The 24295-nt window shown below is 45.8% G+C and overlaps 1 protein-coding gene across 1 annotated transcript in view; it reads right to left on the bottom strand.

The window, feature by feature from the left end:
• Positions 1-3183: 3183 nt before the first annotated feature.
• Positions 3184-24295, bottom strand: part of XKR6 (XK related 6) — a 180714-nt gene continuing 159602 nt past the window's right edge. The window contains exon 3 of the mRNA XM_040599210.1: positions 3184-4479. Coding sequence (XP_040455144.1) covers positions 3515-4479 — 965 coding nt within the window. The 3' untranslated portion in view covers positions 3184-3514. The remainder of the gene's footprint in view (positions 4480-24295) is intronic.

Raw genomic sequence — 24295 nt, 5'->3', positions numbered from 1 at the left:
GGCTCTCACTGGAAATCTCTTGCTAAATCAAGATGCCAGTGGATATCATTCAAAGAAAGCTAATAGCAGAGGCAGAAAATGTATGCAACTAAGCGTAATGAAACAGTCTTAACACGCAGTGGAGGCACCTGCCTTCGTTGTTATCCATACCATGAGCCACGAAGGAGGACTGGAGCGGGAGTGTGTCAAGCCCTTAGTCAAGCTGGTTTGGCTGTGAGAAATTAGCACTGCATTGAGAAGTAAGGTCACTTCTAGAGTGTTTTGCCCCTCTGCTCCCATGACGGGATGGAGAGGACGGCTGTTGGTTTGGTGGTCTGGAGCAAGGGTCCCGTTCCTGAGGGAAGGCAGGCTGCAGATGCTCGTGAGAGGCAACACTGAAGGGTCTTCTCCTTGACTCCTGGTGAGTGCGCCTTGGCTCGTTGACTCATTTCACTGTCCTGGTGCAAAGCTGCAGAGTCCGGCCATTCAGTGTGGCCAGGGAGTGGGATGACACCTCCAAACCAGACCTCAAGGTTGACAAGCTCAGGGAGGGGGACCTTCTCATGGTGCTTTTGAAAATAAGAATGCTATCTCCTGGAGAAAAGGTCCCTGAGGAACAGCAGGGTTGTTTGCCATCCATTCCTTTCTCATGCTTTTGTCAATGAAATGCAGATGCGTAGAGGAGAGGTCTTCATGGAAGGACCGTGGAGAGTCTTTGTGGAGGGTGTGAATCTCAGGGAACTGGATCAGAGTACGTCTACGCTAATATAAAAGGTAAGACAAAAGAAAGTTCTGGGAGGAGAAGTGCAGGCCTGTTGCTCAAGGATGGGCACCTCTGTGTTTTTATGACTCAGTAGCTGGGGTCAGCAAGTTCACTTCACAAATTACCTCTCTTTTATGGAGACAGCGTATTGATTAGGGAAGAAACAGGGTGAAATGTTAGTAGGACACTTGAGGAGGGACCGGTTATGGGACACAGACAGTGGAGGAGGGAAATGAAAGCTTTTCACAAATACATATAAGTGTGTGTACATATATATGTATTTACGTGCACAGTAAACAAGGGACTGGGAATTTAGATAGGGACGACAAGACAAAAATCCCTCCCTTTGCACGAAAATGTGACCATCATATTGGTTGCAATCAGAGCCCAGAAACATTAGCCTGAAATGGAGTTTGACTGGGAATTACAGTACCAGTGACAATTTGGCTTCTTATAAACTTTGCCATGTGTCTATAGTTTAGCGTGAATGAGTCCTGCCCTCCTTGAAAGGGATAGACACCAGTTAAAAGTTTTCTTTACAAAACAAAATGAAACAACTGAAGAAACCCCAACATTTTCTCAGAACACTGCAAAGGATCACTGATTGAAAAAAATGTTTCTCTTCAGGTATATTCAGGCGAAGAAAGCATTCAGCTTCTTTAAACTGTTATATAAAATTGGTACTAGTTTCTTTAAATACTATTATAATTAAAAAAACCAACTGATTCATCAAATAAAAAAAAAATCATAATCATAATTAAAAAATATCCCCCCCCATGCTGATCTTCTCTTCAGAATAGGTCAGCATGGGAGTTTTGCACCCTAGACAGTTACAGTATTTCTGGAATAAAAAATAGCAATTACACACAGAAAATACTACAGCATTCACTTAAAAATTTCTCATTTTGTTGTTGTTGTTTTTCCCCTCCCAAGTAGAGGGATGGTGGGATTGAAAAGATGCCCTGAAATGGGAATATTCCTTTAAAGGAGCAATACTCTTGAAATGCAAAAGGGTGTTGGATAGACGCAAACCCGTGATTTAACTCGAAACAAGAGATTCCAGCACAGAAACAGAATCAGAGAGATGTGAATGTTCAGACACTGAGCGGGTTGTTTGGAAACGTCCAGACACCCACACAGCCCTTGGCAGGTGACTGTCTAGGCTTTGCCATCATCAGAGGTGGCAGCATCTCCTTGCGGTGAGAAGGCTAAGCTAAACCACGATGTTCTCACTACACTCTTGAATTTCCTCTGGTGGTGTTTCTCGCCATGTACTTACAGTAGAGGGTGACACGAGACAGTTTTTATCAGCAGTTCCCCACATGTACCGAGTTGAAGAATTCTCAGCTAAATCACAACAACAACATCAACAAAAATACAAAGCACCAAATCATCTCGAGACGTGAGTCAGTTTACAGGTTATTACCGTTTGAAGAAGTTTGTTGGTTGTTTTGTTGTTGTTTGTTTGTGTTTTTTTTTATCCCGATTTTCATGTTTTGTTTTCCTTAAAAACAAAACAAAACAGAACAAAAATCAAAACCCCAAAATCCCAAAATGGAACGAAGGATGCTTTACAATCACTTTAAGGCTCGCACTGAATGAGACATGACAGGTCTTACACGAGATTACAAATAATACATGTATGCCTTTCACAGCCTTAAAATGATACAGTAGGTCAAATTATTTCGCCAGTCACTGATCAAGTATTGTGCCTTTAAATTGACTCGCTTTTTGCTACTATGCTGAGTTTTATTATTACTGAAATAGTTATTGGATATGTGTAAATGTACTTTAGGATAATGTTTTTGGTATATATAATTTCGATGTTTGCAGATTTCTTATTTTCCAGAAATCGAGGTGGCAGGCCTTATTCTGGGCTCAGACGGGTGTTATTTACTCCACTGAGGACAGTGGCACTTTAGCGTGTGCAGTTGTTCAAAACAAGATCAGATACTGTATTACCACATTAAACTGGTGCAAACCGACCATTCCGCATGGCCTGTTTACACGAGGAAAACGGTTACATGGTGGGATTGCGTTTGTAACACGACTTGGTCAAGGGTTGCAGGCTTGGCCAAATGGTGTTCTAAACGCATTGCCAAATTGAGTTACAGACCTGATTTTGTCTTTCAGCTGTTGGAAAAATCAAACTCCACTGGGGGTGTCTTGGCTTTGCTTTCTTATCTTTAGACATTTGGGTTTTTTCTGCAAAATCCAATAAGAGCAACAAGATTTTTTTTTCATATATTTCTCTCTTTTTGTTGTTGTTGTTCATTTTTTCCTTTTTTTTTTTTATTTTTTTTTTTTTATTTTAAGGTTTGCATTTCAGTTGGTTGGTTTTTTTCCTGGCATGTAATCATCAAAGAGTTTTGCATGAGAAAGGTGACAGTACTTAATGAAACTCAGCACCTAAGGGCATAAGGCAGTTGTAGGTTTGTTTGTTTGTTTTTTTTTTTTTTATTTTTCAATCAGCACCAATCCCATAAATAATGTTCTACACTTGGTGTACGGTATAAAACTGATGTGGAGATGCCTCCTTCTCCACCTGTGAATCCTAGGTGTGGAAGTTGAAATACTGTTTCTTGTGTGTAAAAAACAAAAGAAAAGTTTTTCTTTTTGTTTTTACTTACAAAACATAGAGAATATCTTTTTTTTTTTATACATACAGCAACCAGAAAGAAAGCTTATCTGAAGGTTTGTGTTTGTTTCATGATCTGTGTTTACCGTAAACAAAAATAAGGTCCCCCTCTTTTACTTTTGCTTTAAGGAGCTTTAAAGTGAAGATTCATATTGTAGCAACTCATATAAGAGAGGTCCATCTCTATACCTAATACCTACAGCTGTGGGGGTGACATATTGGAGGATGTTGATAGTTCTTCTTAACCTCCTGTCTACAAAATGGGCATCCCATGCAGGGTATCTTTTTCTTGGGATGTCAATCTTAATGAGAGGCCCCTCGGGGGGGTAGGGTCGCCCAGATGGAGTAGATGGTACCATTGCTCTCACCTGGAAAACGGGCAAGCAAGTGTCAGCTGTGAGTTCCTCCTGTTGCTCCGTGACCGCTCTGGTGGGCGTAGCCTGGGCCCCCCGGTACCCAGGGGTTTGGGGTGCCATGGGCTCAACATCAGGGGGCAAAGGAATGCCCCAGAGCAGCTCGGCGCAACAGGAGCTGGCAAAGATCTTAGCTCTTGGCCCCATGGGATGCAGCACACCATAATATAACAGCATCAAAGCTATCCCAGCAGCAAAGCTAAGAAAGACACAACACAGTGCTGGCACGGCATATGAGTCAGTAGTGTCAGGATCTCTGTAAAAATACCAAAGGAGTGTCAAGGCAGCGTTCTCCGTCAGGACTACCGTGTAATACGCAAACATTCTGTATCGAGTCCGCCCTTCCTTGACATTAAACCAGCAGAAAATGTACACAATCCCTACCACCATGTTGAAGAGGATCTCCTCCCACTTAGACATGCAGAAATCTGTCCCACCATGGATGATCCAGAAAGCCATGGCACACCAATGGACCACTACAAAGATCCCAAAGTAGAGCTGGAAGATGGAAGCAAAAAGAGCAAAAGAAATAACTCGGGATGAGATGGTGAAGACGCGCCAGAAGAGATGGATGAGGGCCCCTCTGTAGCTCATACTCTTCTTGTCGTCCCTAGAGTCCCGAAGAAGCTTGTGATAGGAGGCTAGCACCCAAGCCAGGGACATCAGGGAGGCCACAGAGGACACACCTGCCGGAAGACACACAGATCCACTGAGTTAGACAGGAGGTTTGGTTGGAAACATCATCTGTTCACTAAATTATTGCATCTGGGGCAGGCTCAGTAGCCCAAAGGTTCAACTCACGTCAGGTTGTCCTTACAGTCTGGAGGAGAGAAACACAGGCATATCAGCGTGGGAATTGGAAATGATGCTGCGTTCAGGAGTTCTCTGACACAGCACATTGTGCTTATCTTCATGAGCCATTGGGTCTGCCACCCCACCCCAGCTCTCCTCTTCTCACAAGGAACAGCCTCTGTCCTCATCCTGATTAGATCAGCATTTGAGAATCTGAAATCCAGATCTGCTCTCGGTGCTGCAGCCCAAATATGAAGGTTACTTTCTGTAGAAGGGGGTCTATCCTGGAGCGCACCATTGCAAGAGCAGGACATCTATATTACTTGTAACTGCATGGATGCTTTTTTAATTCTAAAATACCTCCATTCAAGCAACATTCCCATTGACTTGTACTTGATACTGCCTGAATCAGGAATCCCCCCTTGCATTCACCTTGGGGCAAAACAGGCAGTTTTTTGTCACCTTGTGGTCCCATACAGATGAATATATAAATACAGGGAACATCAAGACTCACCAGCACCCTCCAGACAGTCCCAAAACAAAGGAAAATGATCCCTCCAGCCACTCCCCTGCCCTATTTCCAGGATGGGCTGAAGACCTATATTGGAGGTAGCTCATCTCCAGCTTGTCTCCTGGATGGACCACAGATCCGAGCCACAGTTCTGTCTCCAGCACTGTCTCATTCTCCTTCTGGTGGGACCCCCTGAAGAGACCCTGGATCTGGTCCATACCCTTGCCTTGTCTGAGGGAGCCATTGCCAGCATGCAGCTCTGCCCAGTGCACTCAGACCCTGCGGTACTGCTCCCATCAGTTAGGGCACTGCCTGTACTGGGGTCGCTCTCAGTTCCTAACTCATCTCCCTGCGCCCTGGCATGGGGAAGGCACCCCATAATATTCCAAAAGGGCCTGATCTATTACCCATCACAACCAACACTTAAACCATTTATTTTCTCCGAAGGATAAAATAGTGCCCCATCACACTTCAGGAGCTTTTAAAAATAGAACACCATTGATTATTGCAAGGATAAATTGAACAACTCATTGAGCAAAGCATCACTATAAAAACTAATTGACAGATTCATGGGAAAAGAAAAGGCTACTGACACCTTATTCCTTTGCTCTGACTGCTGCTCACTGGACAACTGCTCTGCAGGTGAGGGAACAGATGATGGACCAAGATCTGTGTTTGGGAAGCTCAGTAACTCGGTAGCTATAGTTTGACTGGGCCTTGGCTGAAGATTTGTCTGGGAGCATCACCTATCAAATCTAACGGAAAAATGCTAATGGTTTCAGGCAAAACAAACAGTAACAAATGCCTCTTCATCTCTGGTGTGTAACGTACTGAAAGATAGGTCCAGTTCTTTTTTGCTTTTACTACTTTAAGCTTGCTGCAGCTGCTCAGGGTTAAAAAGCTAAAATGCCTGAAAACCCTACATTTGTTCTTCTGGCTCCCACGGGGGTGGAAAGAAGATCCAATGACTCTTCAGACCTCACCTAGAGACTTTATCATCTGCTTTTTGAGGTGCCCACCTCACAGTATGGTGTGATAAGGTTTTCCTCCTTCCAGTCTAGCTGTGTCTGGAGGAGAGGTGATGAAAAAGGTGGCCAGGAAGGACAGCAGACCTCCATCTCTGCCCCTCACTGAAATTCTCCCAGCCTGCAGGTCCACAAAAACTACACACTTCCATCCGCTCTCAAGTCTCTCTCTGAATATCTTGCCTTTGGGCTCACACGTGTATTAGCATTTGAGACTGAGTTTTAAAAAACAACAAACCACAACCCACTAAGATCAGTGGCTTTATCAAAGAGGGAAGCTTTAGGCCATTGTCTTTAAGAAAACCACAATTTTCCCCAAGTTCTAAGTCCTCATAAGAAACACTTAAATATAGGACTTGGGGACCCAAATGGATGGAAACTTCTAAAAGTGAATAGCCTCATCCTCAAACAGATGTAAATTAGACTTATTTTTAACCTACTAGGTGCAATACATTTTTGGTATACATACTGAACAGCTTTGGAAGGCTAAGCATTGCCACACAATTCTTAAGCTAAGCAATGCTACATGTGTAAGTACTGTTCGTCGCAGTATCTTCTAGCTATCCAGTTTAAAAACTTTCCATGATTAGCAGGAAAAAAAAAAAGAAGAAGAAAAAAAAAAGTCATGTATTGCCTTATTTTAGTGCTGTTACACTAGAAACTTGTATGGCTTTAGAGGTACCAGTACACTAGAAACTCAAGCACTGCCAACCCACAAGAGGCAGATGTGTCACACTGCCTTAAAAATGTTTCTGTTGGGTCCATTTATTCTAGAATAGAGAGAGGAATAAAATACACCAGAAACAAACCCCCAGTATACACATAAAGGCTTTTCCCACTGTAGTGTTTTCAGTGCAGAAATTTACACTAATCATGGTCTGTGCTGGAAACGGCACAGAGCTGGCTAAGAAGTGAGTGTCTTGAGTCACTCACGTTATATACATGGTACCATGCCGGCTGATAGTCATCTGAACGTCTCCTTGAGTCAACAGAGAGAGGCAGACACCCCCAGAAAGTGATTCACCCTGTCCTAAGATCCATGTGTGGGACAGGACAGGGTTGACTCATGCTCCCAAAGTGTCTGACTCCATCCCTTGACAGAGGAGCACGGGGACCTGCGAACACCTGCAGTCAGGCGGGATGAGTCCTACCCTTACAAAACAGTTCACTGCCTCCTCATTTGCCCTAAGATCTAAGGGAGGGGATGAAGTATCTCTAGACTTTTTGACATATTCCTGCTGTTGTTTAAAAATTCACAACTCTGCAGTGAATGTGAATTTTGGCATCCTAATGATGAGCAGGATCTGGACCGGGGTGTAAGGGGGTGCGATCTGTAGGTGGATGGCAACAGGAACCATGGAGCGATACGAAGACTTTTCTTCAGTACTTCTTACTGTGCTGCCACAGAATTTATTCCCTGGCTGTTTCATAAAGACTTAAACAACAAAGCACGTCTGGGCTTTTGTCATCTTGACCACAAGTTTCCCATTCCCATCTTTCTCTGTCACTTCTAGCCTGCAGCATCTTCACACAACGTACAATTCTCTCAGACTGTGGAATAAATGTTCCTTTCTTTTCCACTTCTCCAGGCCTTATTTCTAAGCAACTACAGAGATCTCTCCAATTAAAACTAGAAGAAAAAGTCCTGATAAATTGAATCATATGGGAAATATGTTTTTATTTTGATTTTGAGACTTTCACACATGGTGACTGACGCACCTTCATCTAGCATGAGTGGGTTTCAACTCCCTTCCAAGGTTTGTTTATCAAAGGGTTGGGGTGGTTTAAAACTGAAGTCACTTCAAAAAACCCACTCCCACTCCTCCAACTCTGTGCATAGTCTTGGGAGTGGAAAATACCTGCCATGCACTGCCATGTCTCTGTGGGCATTCTCAGGCCAGGAGGACATCAGCTGCCATGGGGCTGGAAGCCCCGTGGCTGCATCTATGGGATGTGTATCCCACCTGCCCATAACAAGTCAGACTGGCATAAACTGGGGTTACCTTCAAACTCTCTTCACAGGGCTGTACAACAGCCCTTGAACTCCTCCTGTCACCTGCTAGGAAGCAATGAGTGACTCACAAGCTGTAGTCAGCACCACTGAGGATTCAAGCCCATGTGTCTTGAATGACATATCACAAGAATTAGTCCCCAGATCCCTTCAGTAATGTGTCCTGAAGTCCTCATGGTGAGACATCTTCTAACCTACCTTCAGCACGGTGAGGTAGAGCTCTATAATATCCCCATTTGAAAGATGAAGCACTAAGATTTGAAGGATCTACCCCAGGCAGGTCTCATACACAATCCATGCTAAAGCAGGGAAGAGATCTCCTTCACATCACGGTGCACCTCGCCAGAGCGTTTCAGGCAGGATTCAGCTCCTACAGCAGAGACTCACCTCAGGTTTTCCACGGGTAAGTGATGTCTCTTACTTAATGGAGAATTAAGGTTTAGCGCAACCATCACAGATGGGAATCCAGCAACATTGCTGGATTGCTCTAGGATATTCCAGCCCTGCATGTGGGGCTGGCAGATATGACAAACTTGCACATAGAAGGCAAGAATATTTTTGAGCTGGGAGCTAGAATGAGGCGGAGTACCGAGGGCATCTCAAATGACACTAGGCAAAAGTCACACAAGTTGTTTCCTTGGTCATTACAGCCAGTGGAGCCAGAGCTGCACAAAGGTCATTGTTTAGACCTTGTGGCTGAACTGCCTGTAGCTCCACTGAACACAAGTGAAGCCTGGACACCCCCATGACATGGAGGCACCTCCATCAGAGACACCTTTGTTTGAGTGTCTGAATCTGGAGCTGAACTCACCTACCAGCCTGAACTGCCTTGATGCTGACTTCTTGCCTTAGCAATTCTGCCTTTCTCAAGGGGAGCTAATGAACAGTCCTCAGTGGTAAAGAGACGTGACATGGAGACTAAGCAACAGTAAATGGTGAAGAGTAATGAGAAAACAGTGGGAAATAAAAGGCTAAACTTTTTGAGAAGAATGTTGGTCCAAGGAATATTGAATGTCTGAGAAAGGGAAACAAAAGCCATTGCTTTGGATCATGAAAACACGAGTGGACCAGACCGTAATGCAGGTAGCAACGTGATACCAGAGGAGAGGAGCATGAACCACACTGAGTTCAAGGGAAGCTCCTGGAGCCGTGCTGGGACAGACTGAATTTCAGCCTGTTTCGGTTTTCATCCTCTGGTTCCTGGCCCAGAAAAAGAAAAGGCTATCTCAGAAATGTAATGAAGGTCTTTGACAAATCCACATCCACAAGAGACTCAAAACAATGATTCCCCTTAAATTGCCATTGCTGTTTTTAAAGGCCATGTATATGCAGGAATAAAACCAGTGCATGGAAAGCCATCCCAGTCTATCCAGCCTATTCATGCTATGCAGTTACACATGGCTTTGCAACTAGTCTAACAAAAGCCATAGACAAATCACATACACACACACACACATACACACACAAATGTATATTTAAAATTAACAATACATCCATTTTTCCCTTACTCGCAGTGTTGTTCAGCTGAGGAGAGAGGTTTTTCACTAGGGCTCTCCACAGTTTTCATCACAAATCCAGCTGCAAGTTATTGGCTGTAAGTAATTTGAACGTACTTACTGTAGCATATTCCCTAAGTATTTACAGTGGTGCCTGTCCCTTTAAAGCTGAAAATGATGCCTAAATGGTGCTCTGTTTCTTTTTTGACATTAATTCTCCTGAAGACTCTAGTAAAACAAAATGGGAAGATACCAACATTTCTCCTGGGTGAGCTGGACAGCAAATATTCAGTGTGACAAGAAACCTTCCATCAACCCCTGTGCAAAGGCAGCGCTTGCTTAATGCCAAATGCCACATCTCAGTTCCTCCCCATCACTCGCTGGCTGCTCAGGCTTCTGTGCCGTGAACCCTGTCAGGGGGTTTTCCCCTTTGGGTGGCACATTCCTCCCTGAAGCTCAGTCTGAATCGAGGAACAGGTTTTCATTCTGATGCACACAGAGTGAAAATGCATTTATATAAAACAGAAACTGAGCCAGATTCTGCTTTTGTAACATTGCCTGAAAGTCACTACCCCTTACTTTTTAATATGTTTTTATTTATTTACACGAAGTAAAAGAGGTCATAATCAGACCCCAGGTCTGATCTTCATTTGTTCCTGCTGGAGCCTGATGCTTGATCTTTCTTTTTTCTTTCCTTTCAGAAGAAAGAATGACTTTTTCCTTCTTTCCTTCATTTTCCCTCTTACTTTTTCACTTTCTACATGGAAAAATAGGGATCATTACCAGTATATAAATAATAAAGGGCTGCATAGACTGTTTTGCCATTCATTTTCCTCATAGGATTTCAGGCCACTCCCTTAACCAGTTTGTCCAGTGTGCCACCAGTCCATTATGGCAGATGAGCACTGTTCCACCTGTGGTGAACATCACGCATAAGTCTGACCCAGGAATGGCCTCCTCACATCTGTGTGACAGCTCTGTACTCCACTCAGAGTCAGAGTGATCAGGAATGAAAACCCAGAGCCTGACAGTGGAAAGAGCTGTTACACCAGTGTCCTGTCCTTTGCTCTTTTCTCATAAAAATGTTTTGGTTTTGTTGGGCAAGGGGTTGAGTTTCAAATCCAGCATCTGCTCCCTTGCTTGGGAGCTCTTCCCAGACCTTCCTTCAAGGAACATCACAGTGCCTTTCTCCCCGGGACCTGATTCCCACAGGGACACAGTGTCACCAGTCCATAAGAAACAGAAAAATGCTGGTGGTTGTTTGGGAAAACAGGCAGGAAACAAAGGTGAAAAACTCAATTCAGGGACCAATCTCCAAGTACCTCTGGACAACAAGAAAGGGTCTTCTACCACTGAATCCCACTGGGATTTCCTGACACAAGGCTTGCACTGAGTTTCTCTATAAGATAGTCCATGTCCAAGCTAGCACAAGGAGGACTCTTCCACATTAGACCAGAGGAACATCCACGTTCCAAACATTTTATTGTGAGAGTGAGAAAGTCCATAGCAAGGCAACTAACTTCAGAACAGCTTGCTCACATGGAGAGTGGTGCTCCCACCCCTTGCAAGTTAAAGGCTGGCTCATGTCCTGAAACGTGCATGCTTCCTAAACCCTTTTCTTTTTGCTAAATTAAGATGTGCACAGTGACCCCAGAAATGCTAGATCTCTCTTTAGTTCCCCCTCAACCTTTACCTTAGCACTGCCTTGAGGAACTGAGGTCCACAGGTGCACTATGGATTGTGTTTCAAAAGGACTTGCTTTCCTCCCCTTTCATCCTGCTGCCTTTCAGTTCTCCTGAATGCCCCTTCTTCTCTACTGCTAGAAAGAGGTGACCAGCCACATTCCTCTGATCTGTGCTCTCATTATCTCGGCTGTTTCTATCATGTCTCCTCCTACCCATCTCCTCTGTGAACTCGGGAGCTGCCAAACAGCTCAGGCCCTGGGGCCATCTAGTCCTGTTATTTTCTCCAGGATGCAAGCCAGTGACTGATCCTTCTGCAGGAGGCACAAGCACCCTAGGCCAAGCAGAAACGGGATCATCTGCCCTCTGTTTTCGATTATCCTTTAATACCCTCAGAGAAGTGTCAAAAGTTGAAAACGTTGGCTATCACCCACCATGTAAGGATTGGCAAAGCTTCCCTCCCCCCCTCCTCATTTTAATACACTCCTAATGAAGATCTTCCTTGTATCACCTGCTTCAATATTTATCTCACCCAAGGCACGCTGTCTGAGACAGGGGTGAGCTGCCTTCCCGAAATGCCTCTCTGTCTCTCCATCGACTCTACCTGGAGTGTGGGTGATCAAACTGAAATGCTCAAACAAGGAGAAGTGGGTAAGATGAAAAGTACCCTAGGGAGCAGTGTTTTGGCATCCACCAGCTCCCCACAAGAGCTCAGAAGAGAAGCCTGAGTCCCAGCAAGGTGAGGAGAGCAGAAAGGGGGGCTGGGGAAACCTGTTCCCGGCTCCAGGATGAGCAGAACAGCCAGCATTGGCTCCTGCACGAGCAGAACCTGACAGACCCAACATAACATGGGCACATTCAAGTGACGCAACATAATGATTTTATACTGCTGAAGGCCAAGCCCCCAACACCCTCCTGCTGAGAGAAGGGTGCCCATGATCAGTCAGAGGACATATGCAAGTTGCATTTCCATGAACAGCCAGAGTTATCACCCACCCTCAAGAAAACAGTAGCAGGAAGACAATACCCCGCTGCTACACCAATGAGAAGGCTGAGCTTGTGCGCATGTACAGCGTCCTTACAGGCACCTAAGTTTGCTATTTGCTTTCCACAATAGCCTCACCCCTTTCCGAGGATGCTGACCACAGGTACCTTTGTTTTTACCTGTTCACGTAGGCAAAAAAGCTCCTGACAGCCACTCCACTGCTGAAACATTTCTGGCAGCACTTAGCTGAAATCTCAGCACTGATCTTCAAACAAGACTCCTCTCACTCAGCTAACCGAGATACTTGATCCTGTGTAGTAGCTCACCACCAGATAATGGCTCATAAAAGATGAGTAGAGAGGAGAAGGGCACATGGGAATGCAGGCCTTGAGAGAACCTGGGTCACTGTTGTGACACCTAAATGAGCAAACGAGAAACAGAGCCAGGGCTATTTGTTGACCCTGAGCCCAGCTGGCAGGGCTGGCCATGTCCATACTATTAAACTTTCTGTAGTTGTATCCAATCTGCCTTTTGGGAATGGCTCCTGAACTATGTGAACTCATTTTCTCGTGCCCTGGAAAGCTCTGGGAAAGGGCTAGCTGGCCAAAACTGTACCACAGACCATGTTAACAGAATCACTTGGGTGTCGTTGCCTGGGCTCCAGCACTGCTTGCATTACAGGTATAGACCTAATCCGTGCACAGACCTCTGCCTATCACAAACATAGTCATATAATCCCCTTCATCACTTTAAAAATAATGTAAAAGACCTGTGGTTCAGGTCCTGGAGATGGAGCCTCTCATATTATCAGATTTTCCAGGCTGGGCTTTTTGGCAGAGTAAATTAGCCCAGGTGGCTGCTGTGTCCAGACAACTCTGGGGAGCTCAGACATGGCAGCGAGACCTTAGGTAAGGCATAATACAGGTGTGCAGACAGTTTTATGCCAGCAAAATGTTATTTTGGCAGTGTAGGTTAATCCTTCTAGGAAGCTGGTCTAGGCTATGCTTTCAAAGTTCTGTCTGAGGAAAATGCCAGTGTGACTATTGCTACAGCTAGATGGGCAAACACTACCTTGTGGAGAAAAGCCCTCTTCTGAAGGTCCATCCAGCTACCAGAGTCTCTGATGGGAGTCTAATGGTAGTGATATAGGAAATGAACATCAAACTCACACTTTTCAGGGGGAACAATTCATGGCAGATGTCTAAGAGCACCCAGAAATCTGGGATGATTTTGGTGAATAGTTTCAGTCCTAAAGAAGCTGGAGGCAATCATGGAGTAGAGGAGACAGGAGGCACACAACAAGATTAATTTTGCCTTTGGAGTCCCTTTTGATGTGACATTAATTATTATGACATTAATTATGACATGAGGCTATTTATTTTGAAATGGCTCTTCCATTTTGAAACTTCTCCTAAATGTTAAAAAAAGAAATAAAGGAAAGAATTCACTGTCTCTCTCTCTCACCAAAAGCAGATAGCCTCACTGCAATGGATGCTATTTAGAGGATGTTGACATAGAACAGTTCTTTCCTTTGTGATTCTTGGCCACTAAAAAAGAAAACTCATTGATCTTACTGTTGGTGTTTTTGATGTTGGTGCAGGGCTACATTTGATGGTGTTTCCAACTAGAATAGCTGCTGTTATCACTTGGGGTTCACGTAGCCTGGTAACCCACACCCCCAGCAGTGAGGACTCAGGCTATCTTACACAGGTGACAATATCTCTCCAGGATCTTCCCACCATGCCCCTGTGCATCTTTCCCCAGTCCATCCTCCAAAGGGCATGCAGAATGTCATGTGGACAGGCCTGCACTGAAGTTCATAGAGACACTCAGAACCAACAACCATGTGCATCTCTGTCTTCTAACGCCACACATACAGACGGTCTGGTCTGAGCCTGATCTAAATTTATTCAGGTACCAATCATCTTGACTAATTCTGCAGTGGAAATGTGCTGGGAGAGCAGCAGCCAGGACTTCCTGGGCACAGTTTAGGTTGTTTGGAAATAGATCATGAGAACTCTTACACATGTCTATTTTTGTCAAAAGCTGTATGAATTGCTGCTCTATCCAGGGTGAGATACCTTCTGCACAGTCACTATAATTATAAAGACTTCTAGTTAAATTCCTATTAATCTGCACGCCTTCAACCACTGTCTCAGAATCACGCTGAAAAGGAACCCCACCTGGATCCCCCAAAAGTGAACAGCCAGAGGCAAGAAGATCTGAAGCTCCTCAAGAGACCCCAAGAGATTTTACTTGAAATGCTGCATCAGGATGTCCTGACAACACCTAACTCAAGGACAGGATTTCAATCTATGCATGCAGAGCAAAATCCCTCTTTGTAGGCAATGCTACAGGGCAGTAAAGTCTATCACAGAAACCTGGTTTGACCTGAAAGGAACACGGCCAGCAGAGAAGTGTACTAGTCATCTCCATAGACTTCCATTGCTTTTTCTTGGTGTACTTTCTGGGTCCTCCCATGCTCACTTGCTTCTGACCTCAGTTCAGAAATCAGGGTAGCCTGAGCAGAGCCTTGTCTCTACACGGCCATCTGCATGGCCCAGAAGCATCCAGATCTTACCAGGCACCTGAGATGAGAAAAAAGTCAACCTAAGCTACCGTAATAATTGATATGGAGAGCTAAGCACCACCATTAGCATGGATACACCATGGATCTCCAGAGACTAAAGACACTCAGGTATGTATATCTTGTAGCCTCTTGGTTAGATGTGCAGTGCCGTGTGGTCATTGATTGCTGAGATCTAGGGATTTTCCCTCTGCTATTTAAAACAGTCTTTCCCAGAGCAACAAGGGGAAAACAAACAAACAAACATGATTAACTGGGAAGAATAAGATGGCAAAATCCAAGAGGAGTTACTCTTGGAGGAAAAATCATATTGCACATTCGACAGCTGGTTCTTTGTGAAGGACACTTTAGACACAACTTTTAGCGGCCAGGTTTTTGTTCAGATTCTTGAGTATTTGAATCTTTTCACAGGCTCCAGCCGAGTCACTCCAAGTTTACACGCTGCAAAGATCATAACGAGTGTCCTATGTTGAGATTTTTCAGACCTAATGATATTTGAACTCTACCACGAGGAACCTTCAGAAAAGAAACACACCCCATGATACTACTAGAACGCACTGAAATGGGGAAAAAACCCCACCAACTTTGATAAGGAAAACAACAAATGGCTTGACTTAGAATAAAATCTTTCCCTGCTCATCTCTATATTCTGAGTAAGGATAGTTGCTGTGAAACAACACAACTCTACAAACACACACAATAAACTTGCATTTTAACACCGTACATTTGCTGTTTGTTACAGCATCTTTATCCTGGGATTCTTTCTTAATTCAGATGCGAGCTGCAGCCACTGAGAAGAATTTAAACCTGCCTAGCACAAGTTGAAAGGATGCTGTGATCTTGCAAGTGGGACTGAAATACTCTGAAAAATAGGGGAGCACCTCAGCAGCGGAAAGGAAAGCTCTAGGATTTCTGCTGTCTGCTTCTGAAAGTAACCATGAGAATCTCTATTCCCTAGCACAGGTCTGTGGCAGCTTTGAAGCTGGAACCTGCGCTTAGAGATCAGTAACTGCGCAAAGCCTAATTCTGTTGACTGCTACACCCATCTTGTTATTCTGTCTCAGCCTCCCAAACAGGATGGCCCAATCCAGACTGCTCGCTGGGAAGCGTTCTTGGCCTGTGCTAATGCCTGAGCCAAGCCTGGGAATTGTTTGGGTTGGTGCTAGCTGCCATGAGTTCAACATGTGCCAAGGACTGCGCTGCTAATTGAACCCCATGGATGACCAAGATCTGGTGGCTGTGCTCATCTTCTTATGTGTTTCCATTTATTAGCATAGATGAAACCCAACGGACTCATCACCAGATTGGGGAAGCAACATCTGCCAGGGCTTAGTGAAGGAACTTCCTGCTATAAATACAGCTCCCGTGGCCAGTTCCTTGGAGACGAGGCAATGTCAAGGCAATGTTTCAAACAGTCTGTGACAGTACCAAACACGGATCCTGCAAACCACCTCTGTTTAATGCTTTGGCCTGGACACAGGAAGTTTGCAGGCCTTTAGAGAAATAACTTCACCCCAGTTCTGGAAATGCTGCTTTTACCTGATGGGGAAGAGGAATGCAACCCAGCTTGGTTCACACTCACTGCTCAAGGTAAGAGGTCTTCGTTCAGCGTGTTTAGAGGTGATGTGGCAGCAGTGCACACTTTGCTAACCTTATGGTTTATAAGTCTTTGTTATTGTGTAGGGGGGCATTGGTGGAATTGTCTCAGCATAATTGCAGGGTGGGGACTGGTCTCCTGAAAAGAAGGAGCATTCTCAACACTTCTGGAGAGTACACAGGGATGGCATCATTAAAAGTGAGTCTGGCAGAGCACTTCTGTGAGGGGGAGTGATGAAGTGACAAAAACGGATGTGGTGCAGCTGGTGCTGTCTCGCAGTGGGGTAGCTGAAGGCACCAGGGACACTGATTTCCAAGTATAACAGCAGGAACCTGTTTCTTCCTCTCCTTCCCATGCTTTGTACGCTCTGCAAAAGGTCTAAGTGATGTGCAGGGGGCTAGAATTCAATGGCACGCCAGCATTCCCCTGTTAAGTCATGCTCACGTTGGCTTGTCTCTCCTGGGACTTTTTGCCTTCTCAGAAGTTCATGTGAGTACAGGATGGAGTTGAGACTGCCTCTTCAACAGATTAATGAACTTCACCTTCCCCAAGGACAGGCTGAGATCAAGCCATGCATCCGTTCCGCTACTGCAAACGTCTGTTTGCACCTTAGAGTATATTATATATGGGTTCCTGCGGTAGGAAAATGGCTGGGCCTTGTGGACATCCCCCATCAGTGATTGTCCGTGTGAAGATGTGAACGTACTGAAGGGACTGAGAGCATGAGGTTGGACAAATGCCACTTAGGACAAAAGTCATTTCAGGAGATTTCTACAGACTCAGTAAATCTGCTGCACTCCCAGACTCAGGACTGTCACCTCAAGCTAATCATATAAAACAACTGACAGTTTCTGAAAAAAGAAAGTTCTTCCCTTTGATACTCAGCAATTTTGAGCCAGTTGCATCAACCTGAACTGCTCCACCTGCATCTGGGGTAGAAGCACAGAGATGTCCTTGCCCAGCATCTGCCCGGCATCTTCCCCATGTTTTTTGCACATCTCAGTGGCTGTGTGCTCTCTGTTTATTCAGAGTTAGCATGCCCTCCTAGATGCCTGATGTGAACCCCAGAGCTGCACACGAGAGCAACTGGAAGATGGAAAGACTTGAATTTCCGTGTGTTTTACTGGCCAATTCCACAGCAGTGTGCACCCACCTCTTCCTATGCTCTGATCACGAATCCGCCATTAAGAGGGATGTCTCCAAGAAAGTCTGCAACATAGAACTACCTGAAAAAGCCTTAATTTCTTGCCTGGACTCTGCTTGGCATGAACTTGCTACCCAGGAGCTTGCAGTGCAGACATTCTCCCCAAGACCTTTAGCTACTCAGACCTCTTTCTCTGTGCCTCAGTTTCCCAGCTGGCCTGCAGCTCCCAGGAACAGCATGCGCTAATGCTTGTGTAGTGCTCTGATGATGTAACCACCTCCCAGTGATTACCACAGTCTTACAAAGCTTAAAATTGGCAGCACTGGCTACCTGCCAGTGCTGTCCCGTGAACAGTGACTCATCTTTATTGGCTGTGGCATGTCCTGCGTGTGATGGTGGCACGTGGTATGGAACAGGTTTTTTATCAGCACTCCAAAATAACAGAGTGAGAGCTATGGCAAGGTGGTGGACGGAGAAGCTGCAGGTGGGGATGGGCTAAAGGATGACATCTCTCTTTGGGCTTGTTCCAAAGCCCACTGGAAAAAAGAATAATAAAAGCTGTCACTGTCTTCAAAGGCTCCTGGACCCAGTCCTTTCCCACCGCGCTGGGACAATACGGCTGATGATAGGGCAAGCTTTCCCCATGCCGCTCAATGCCAGCGTGCCTCAGGCTTGGTCTGCTCTCAGCACGCCAAAGCAAGACGTCCTCAGTGCCCACTGCCAACTGTGGGGATGGCTTTTTGATGCTGCTGGGAGTTGGCCTGGGACCAGCGACTCATTTCAAGCAGGGCACCAAATTGCTATCTGTCATCCGGCTTTGGTGAGAAGGAGGGGAAGGCAGGAACAGAGCCATATGCCCCAGTCTGGCAAAGCACTTGAGTCATATGAGTGGCCTCCCAGGAAAGCTGCTTATGTGTTTGGAGCTATCTGGGCATTTTGTGAGATGCCTCCTTGGTCTGCTGATGAACATTTAAAGGGAAACTATGGTTGAATCAGGACAAACTTCAATGCAGATTACCCCAGTTCCTCCCTGCCAAGCCCCTTCAGCAAGCACACAACTGGTGGGGTCCGTTGCCCGCACGGAAATGAGCAACTGCTTTTCTGCTCATGCCTCTTCTGTCACAGGGAACCAGGGCTGGGTGACGGGTGCCTCCCATATCTTTTACTCCCCAAGGAATGGCATGAGAAAGAGAAAGAAAGAATATGCCTTCAACCCCATGGGCTAAGTTTTAGCATCTTTTTTCCCTTATGATCTGTCTCACAGTCCAAGGTAAAGCCCAGCATGTGATGCTGGTAGACCTTACCCCTACAACATCTCCTGTTACTGAGGACTCTATAAGGCAAAGACTTTTTAGGCATATATTGCAGTTATCTTGCTGGATCTTATGAATAATACACCAGTCAGAAAAGGGAAGGGGATTTCTGCTTCTGGGGGAAAAGAACTTTGCTTGGACCTGCCTCAATGTCTTACCCATCCCAAACAGAGTCTGTAGATGACAGGTTAGTCTTTGTACTGAGCCCTGTGGAATCCACCTGAGTGGCTTATTTATGATGGTTAACTACAGGACTCTCCAGAAATGGGGACAATTTTGTGTAGTGAGGTCATGGAGATTTGAATTTGGGGTTTTGGATTCATGTTTGAGCACTGTTGGAATTTACATATTTAGTTACACCCAAATTGAAAGACACCTGTGGCAAACAGGCAGCCACACCCCATAGCAAGCACTTTCCCCTAAAAAAGCAGCTTTTCCATCCAGCATGGCATCTCCCACCCACAGTCCTCTGTAGCTGCATCTCTACTAAGAATCAAGTATTTCCAGGGATTTTTATCCAGCCCACTGGCCAGTAGTCACACTCTGGTTCCATCCATATCCCATATGTTGCCATCCAAAGGTGGCCACATCCAACTGCCTGCTGGGAATGGTCCCTGGCCTGTATTTGCTCCGAAGCAGTCCTTGGGGATTGCTTGGCTCAGCTGGGTCAAGCCAAAACCATGACAGACCCATGCTAACTGGGCAACAGTGATGATGATGATGGGTGCCCATTGCTGGTGCCATTTCTGTTGGGCTCTCCGATGGACGTACCTGCTCAGCCCAGGCCAGCGTGAAGGATCTTGCAGTACCTTCTAGTGCCCCTTCAGGGTTAGCAGTGCTACCTGCAGGATGAACTTTCAAATCTAATGAGTCTGTTCTCCACTTCCAGTGGAGACATGGGAATTTTAGCTTCTTCAGTTATATTCAGGCCACTGTTGATCATGTTTGAAAATCAAACCCTTGGGCAACTAAAGGCTGAAGGCCCCTTTTCTAACTTGATTGCCCCAGCTAAGAAGCTTACTTTGATCTTTGGGGCTTGAGTGGGAAGGGGACTGAGTAAGAAGTAATCCATTCATGTGTTGCCCTTTAGATATGGCCTTGGTTTTAGATCTCAAACCATTCCCCACAAGTCATTGTGCCTTCAGAAATTTCCTATCCTATGAATAAATCTAACAGGACATTTCAGACAGTACATAGTTCACAGCATAAGCATTATTCACAGCACACTACTGGTTAACATCAGCCTGTCATTGGGGGAAAATTAACTGAGAAATTTATCTCCACATTAGCCTTAACTCATTATCACCCACAGAGGAATCCTCTCACTCGGGTGTAGGAGTGTTTAACTTCAGGTTGGCTCATCTCAAACCCACTTAGCTCATTGGGGTTGGCTTCTCTGGGGGAGAACAGCTTGAGGACAGCGGCTAATTCATCCCTGCTGCTTGTCCTTCAATACCCTGCCAAGGACCTGTTAAGTCTTCTAAACCAAGTGACAGGGAAAAGCATCTTAGTGTGCCCCTGCAAAAAAGGACAAGACCTGATCATAAGTAGCCCCCAGGCATGGTACAGAAGGAGTGAGGACATGACAAAAGATAGGACTTCGCTTTGGAAGGGACAAGAAGATTTGCAAACTCCACCAGGATAACTCTGCAGTCAACACACATCTGTAGCTGAGGTGTCTCAAAATCCCTTTTAGTGCTTAACTTGTATCACTCCGCTTAAGAGTGACCCCTTACAAAAAACTGAGGCTAATGTTGCTTTTCCTTAAATATACAAGCAGCTTCAGACTACTTATTGCAGGCTGCAGAGTGTGCAGACACCTCACAAAATCCCAGAGATTTCAACAGGACTTTGCAAAATGAAGGCTTATGCTGTAAATCTCTTTCAGATCAACAGCAGGGTTATAGAGGAGCCGGGCACAGCATCACTGGATAGACGGTTCTTTTTGTGGAGGGAAACCCTGTGCTGAAAACCGCAGCCTCCTGCAGGCAAATTCTCAGCAAAATCTTTGCATAAAGATTTTGTGACATGAGTGGAAGGGTGTTAGAGGTTCTGCTAAATCTCATTAAGTTTTAAAGTAGCCACATGAAAAAAAAATAAGTACAAGGAAATCTCTTTAAGAGGAGATTCATGCTGAAAAACTGGGATCTCTCTCACCTCGCTAACTGCCTAGAAGGTGGGTGTCTCCTAAACCTTTAAACTGGTTATATGTGCTCTTTTCTGTCCAGTGCAGAGGATCAGGTGCCTCTGCAAGGTGAAGGATGGTTTATTCTGCAAGAAGGCAGGTGGACCATCTGCTACAAGTGATTATGAAAAGAAGATCTGGGTTGCTGGGCTGCTGCTCTTGTTAATACTACGTTTCCCCCTGCAAATACACCATGTTATTTAAAACAGAGGAAGTCCTCTGGCCAGTGCTATCCAGGAAACTGAAAGAGATGGACACCCTTTCATCCCATCCTCCATTAGATCTTGGAGACAGTTGAGTAAGGGTCAGGGCTGCATCCACTTCAGAGTCCCATCACCTCCTAAGGGCAGGTCTAAATGCATCGCCTTGCTTCTGTCTAGATTCCCTTGAGAAAGGTGCTGCTGGAAGGCGAGCATCTCATCTTGTCTCCTTCAGCTGCTTTGGACATGGGCTGATCCATGGAAGGTGAGGGAGGCGTCCTTCCTCCCTCACCTTCCATGACTCTGTTTTGGACCCACAGGGCTGTGCTTGCAGCAGATGAATTGCTCACAAAGCGCCTGCATGCCAACAGCACCGCCTTCCATATGCATATTCAGGAGCTGATGTCAACCCATTTGTCCCAGCAGCCCCAGCACGAAGCACTCCAGCTCAGCCTCTCAGCATGCACTTTCCAGGTCAGATGGAGCACACCGAGTTCTTTCCTCTTTTCTTTCTGTGCTATTTTCTGCTCTTCCCGAGTCATCGGGCAACGGCAGCTAAGCTGGGATCTGGTCTGCCTTGTGCTACTGATATGATGAAGGAACGAATCCCGACCTTCATCATATCCCAGGGGTGTTGTCCCAGGCTTTACTGAGGCTGGGACTTGACCTCAAATTCTGCCTCCAGCACATCTGCTGCTGGTGGTGTCAGACCATGCAGGAGATGCTAACTCCTGGCTGAGCAGGGGCCCCTTACTGAAGCTGGTCTGTTCTCCAAGCGCTGAAGGAGCAACAAACGTAGGTTCCACCCAACCCTTTCAAACAGGTACCTCTCAGGGTAAGATGGTTCTTACAGGCATGGTGAGGCTTTTGTTTCTTCTGCTGACCCAATAGATATGGAAAACCAGGAGGTTAAGTGTTAGCCTGATTGCATCCCCTTCTGTTAGTGCTCGCAGCGCTCCCTTGCTCACTGTGACCACAACAGGCAGGATCAGCCCTTTCTGTCATCATGCTCCAAAGCATCTCTGGAGAAGATGCACTGGGTTTGAGTAAAAACCTCCAGTGTATTCACTTTTCTTACCCCAACAGCTATTTTAACGTGGCAGCTAGGAGAAAAAAGCAAAACTTCCTGATAGTTCCATTCCATTAACTCCCTTCCTAAAAGCTCCCTAACTAGAAGAAGGAGACATTAGCTGACCCATTTGGAGCCTCGCTTGGCTTCCTGCACTGGGCTTGGCTTTGAAGTCTTCAGAGCAGGGAGGACTGGGGCTTGGAGGAGGGGTGTATGCCATATAAAATGGTACATTGACCTTGTTCTAGCACTAAATTAATACATAAGAGACTGTGCTAACCATATGGAAATAGCTGGAGTCTGGACATCTTAGCATGGGCTGTATCTGGGTTTATAAGCCCTGCTGCGGGCCATTTTTCCAGCATGCATCCCTCAGTGATGCAGCTGATACTGTCCCTGTTTAGAGGCAGAACTGGCCTCTTCCTGTGATGAGCCACGCTCACATAGACATGATGAGCCAGGAGAGACTTGATTTGATTTTTAAACACACTGCCTTGCTAACAATATCCATCTTCCTTTGGTTTCTGCCTGCTTTAAGGGAAATCTTTGATGCTCCCTTTCATAACATCTCCTCTCAGCATTTAATTTCCTTTTATATAATTACATACCGGCTGGGAGGAGGAAGAAGACAGAAGCACTGAACTGGCATGGAGGAGCTCGAGGAAACCTTGCACCTGAGTCAGAAGCACTGAGCAAGCTCCGTTGCTCGTATCCATCAGCAGTGCCCGCTGCTCAGCACGCAGCCGAGGGTGCACTGGGGACCCTGAGAGCTTGGCTGCTGGAGTGTGGCAGGCAAAGAGCCCTCCAGGGCTCGGGGAGGCAGGCAGGGACGTGCGCTGCCTTGGAAGAGAGCACAGCCTGCTCGGTGTGGTGGAGGAACGGAGGAACTGCATAGCTGAAGAAGGGAGGGGGTTGGAAAATGATGCAGCTTGTTCAGTGGATTAGGCAGCCATGCCTGGAAGTGGCAAACTGAAAGAGCCACGGATCTGAAAGCCTAGAGGGATTATTTGGCTGTGTTGTCTGACTTGCAGCACGACAGAGGCCAGCAAACTTCCCCCAGTGCTTTCTGTAGTGAGTCCAACAGTCTGCGTAACGCCCTGGCAAGCCTCTTAGGTTATGATTTCTACATTTTTACTAGGGTTAATAATGTTGGAAGCAGCAGGAAAAGGGTGCTGGCAAACATGAGCAGCAGTTGTAGAAACGCATGTTCATCATGTCAGCTCTTTGGAGGCCTGGAAAGCTCATGATGAGAGGTTTCAGAAAAAGACTGCATAAATAGGAGAAGGGAGGCCTCTGTAAACAACTGTAGGAAGGGGAGAGCAGTCCAGTTTAACTGATGCTGGAGATAGTGGTGACCTTGGTCCAACCAGCAAAATTTAACCTTGAAGAACTGCCCAGTTCCAATCTCAGCTCCAAGAAACTCCCCAGGTCTGTCAGAAATGGCATGCCACACAGGCTGTCTTTGAGAAGCCGAGTGTCATCCCTGGTGTGTGAACTGAACAGGGGCTGAATAACCCAGCAGCTCATCCACTGATACCACTGTCGGTCCTTGGAAAGGACAATTCTCCCTTGAGCTCATGACCCTTAAGCAGCCAGCATGCCCACGGGTATGGGCTGGTAGAGTTGTTGGTCCCAGGGCTGGGACAGGGGCATATGCCATCAGCTGATGTGGATGCCCCATGCTTAGGACATCACTGCAGCAAGGACATCAGAGTTAGCAGACTATTCCCTGTGTTTGCCTCTGAGCGCCTGCTCATCTATCTACTGTTGCAATGGTACCTGCACTACAACATCTACACAATCCCCTTCACCACCTTCCCCCTGCTCTTTTCTTCAACTTGCTGAGAACCAATGACTAAAACTTGATTCCTGGTCACTCTTCAGAAAAGGTCCTACAGCGCTTAG

Source organism: Falco naumanni, chromosome 6, assembly GCF_017639655.2.
Source record: "Falco naumanni isolate bFalNau1 chromosome 6, bFalNau1.pat, whole genome shotgun sequence".
NCBI lineage: Eukaryota > Metazoa > Chordata > Aves > Falconiformes > Falconidae > Falco > Falco naumanni.
The sequence above is the reverse complement of the archived record's forward strand: the minus strand, read 5'-3'. Positions and strand labels throughout refer to the sequence as shown.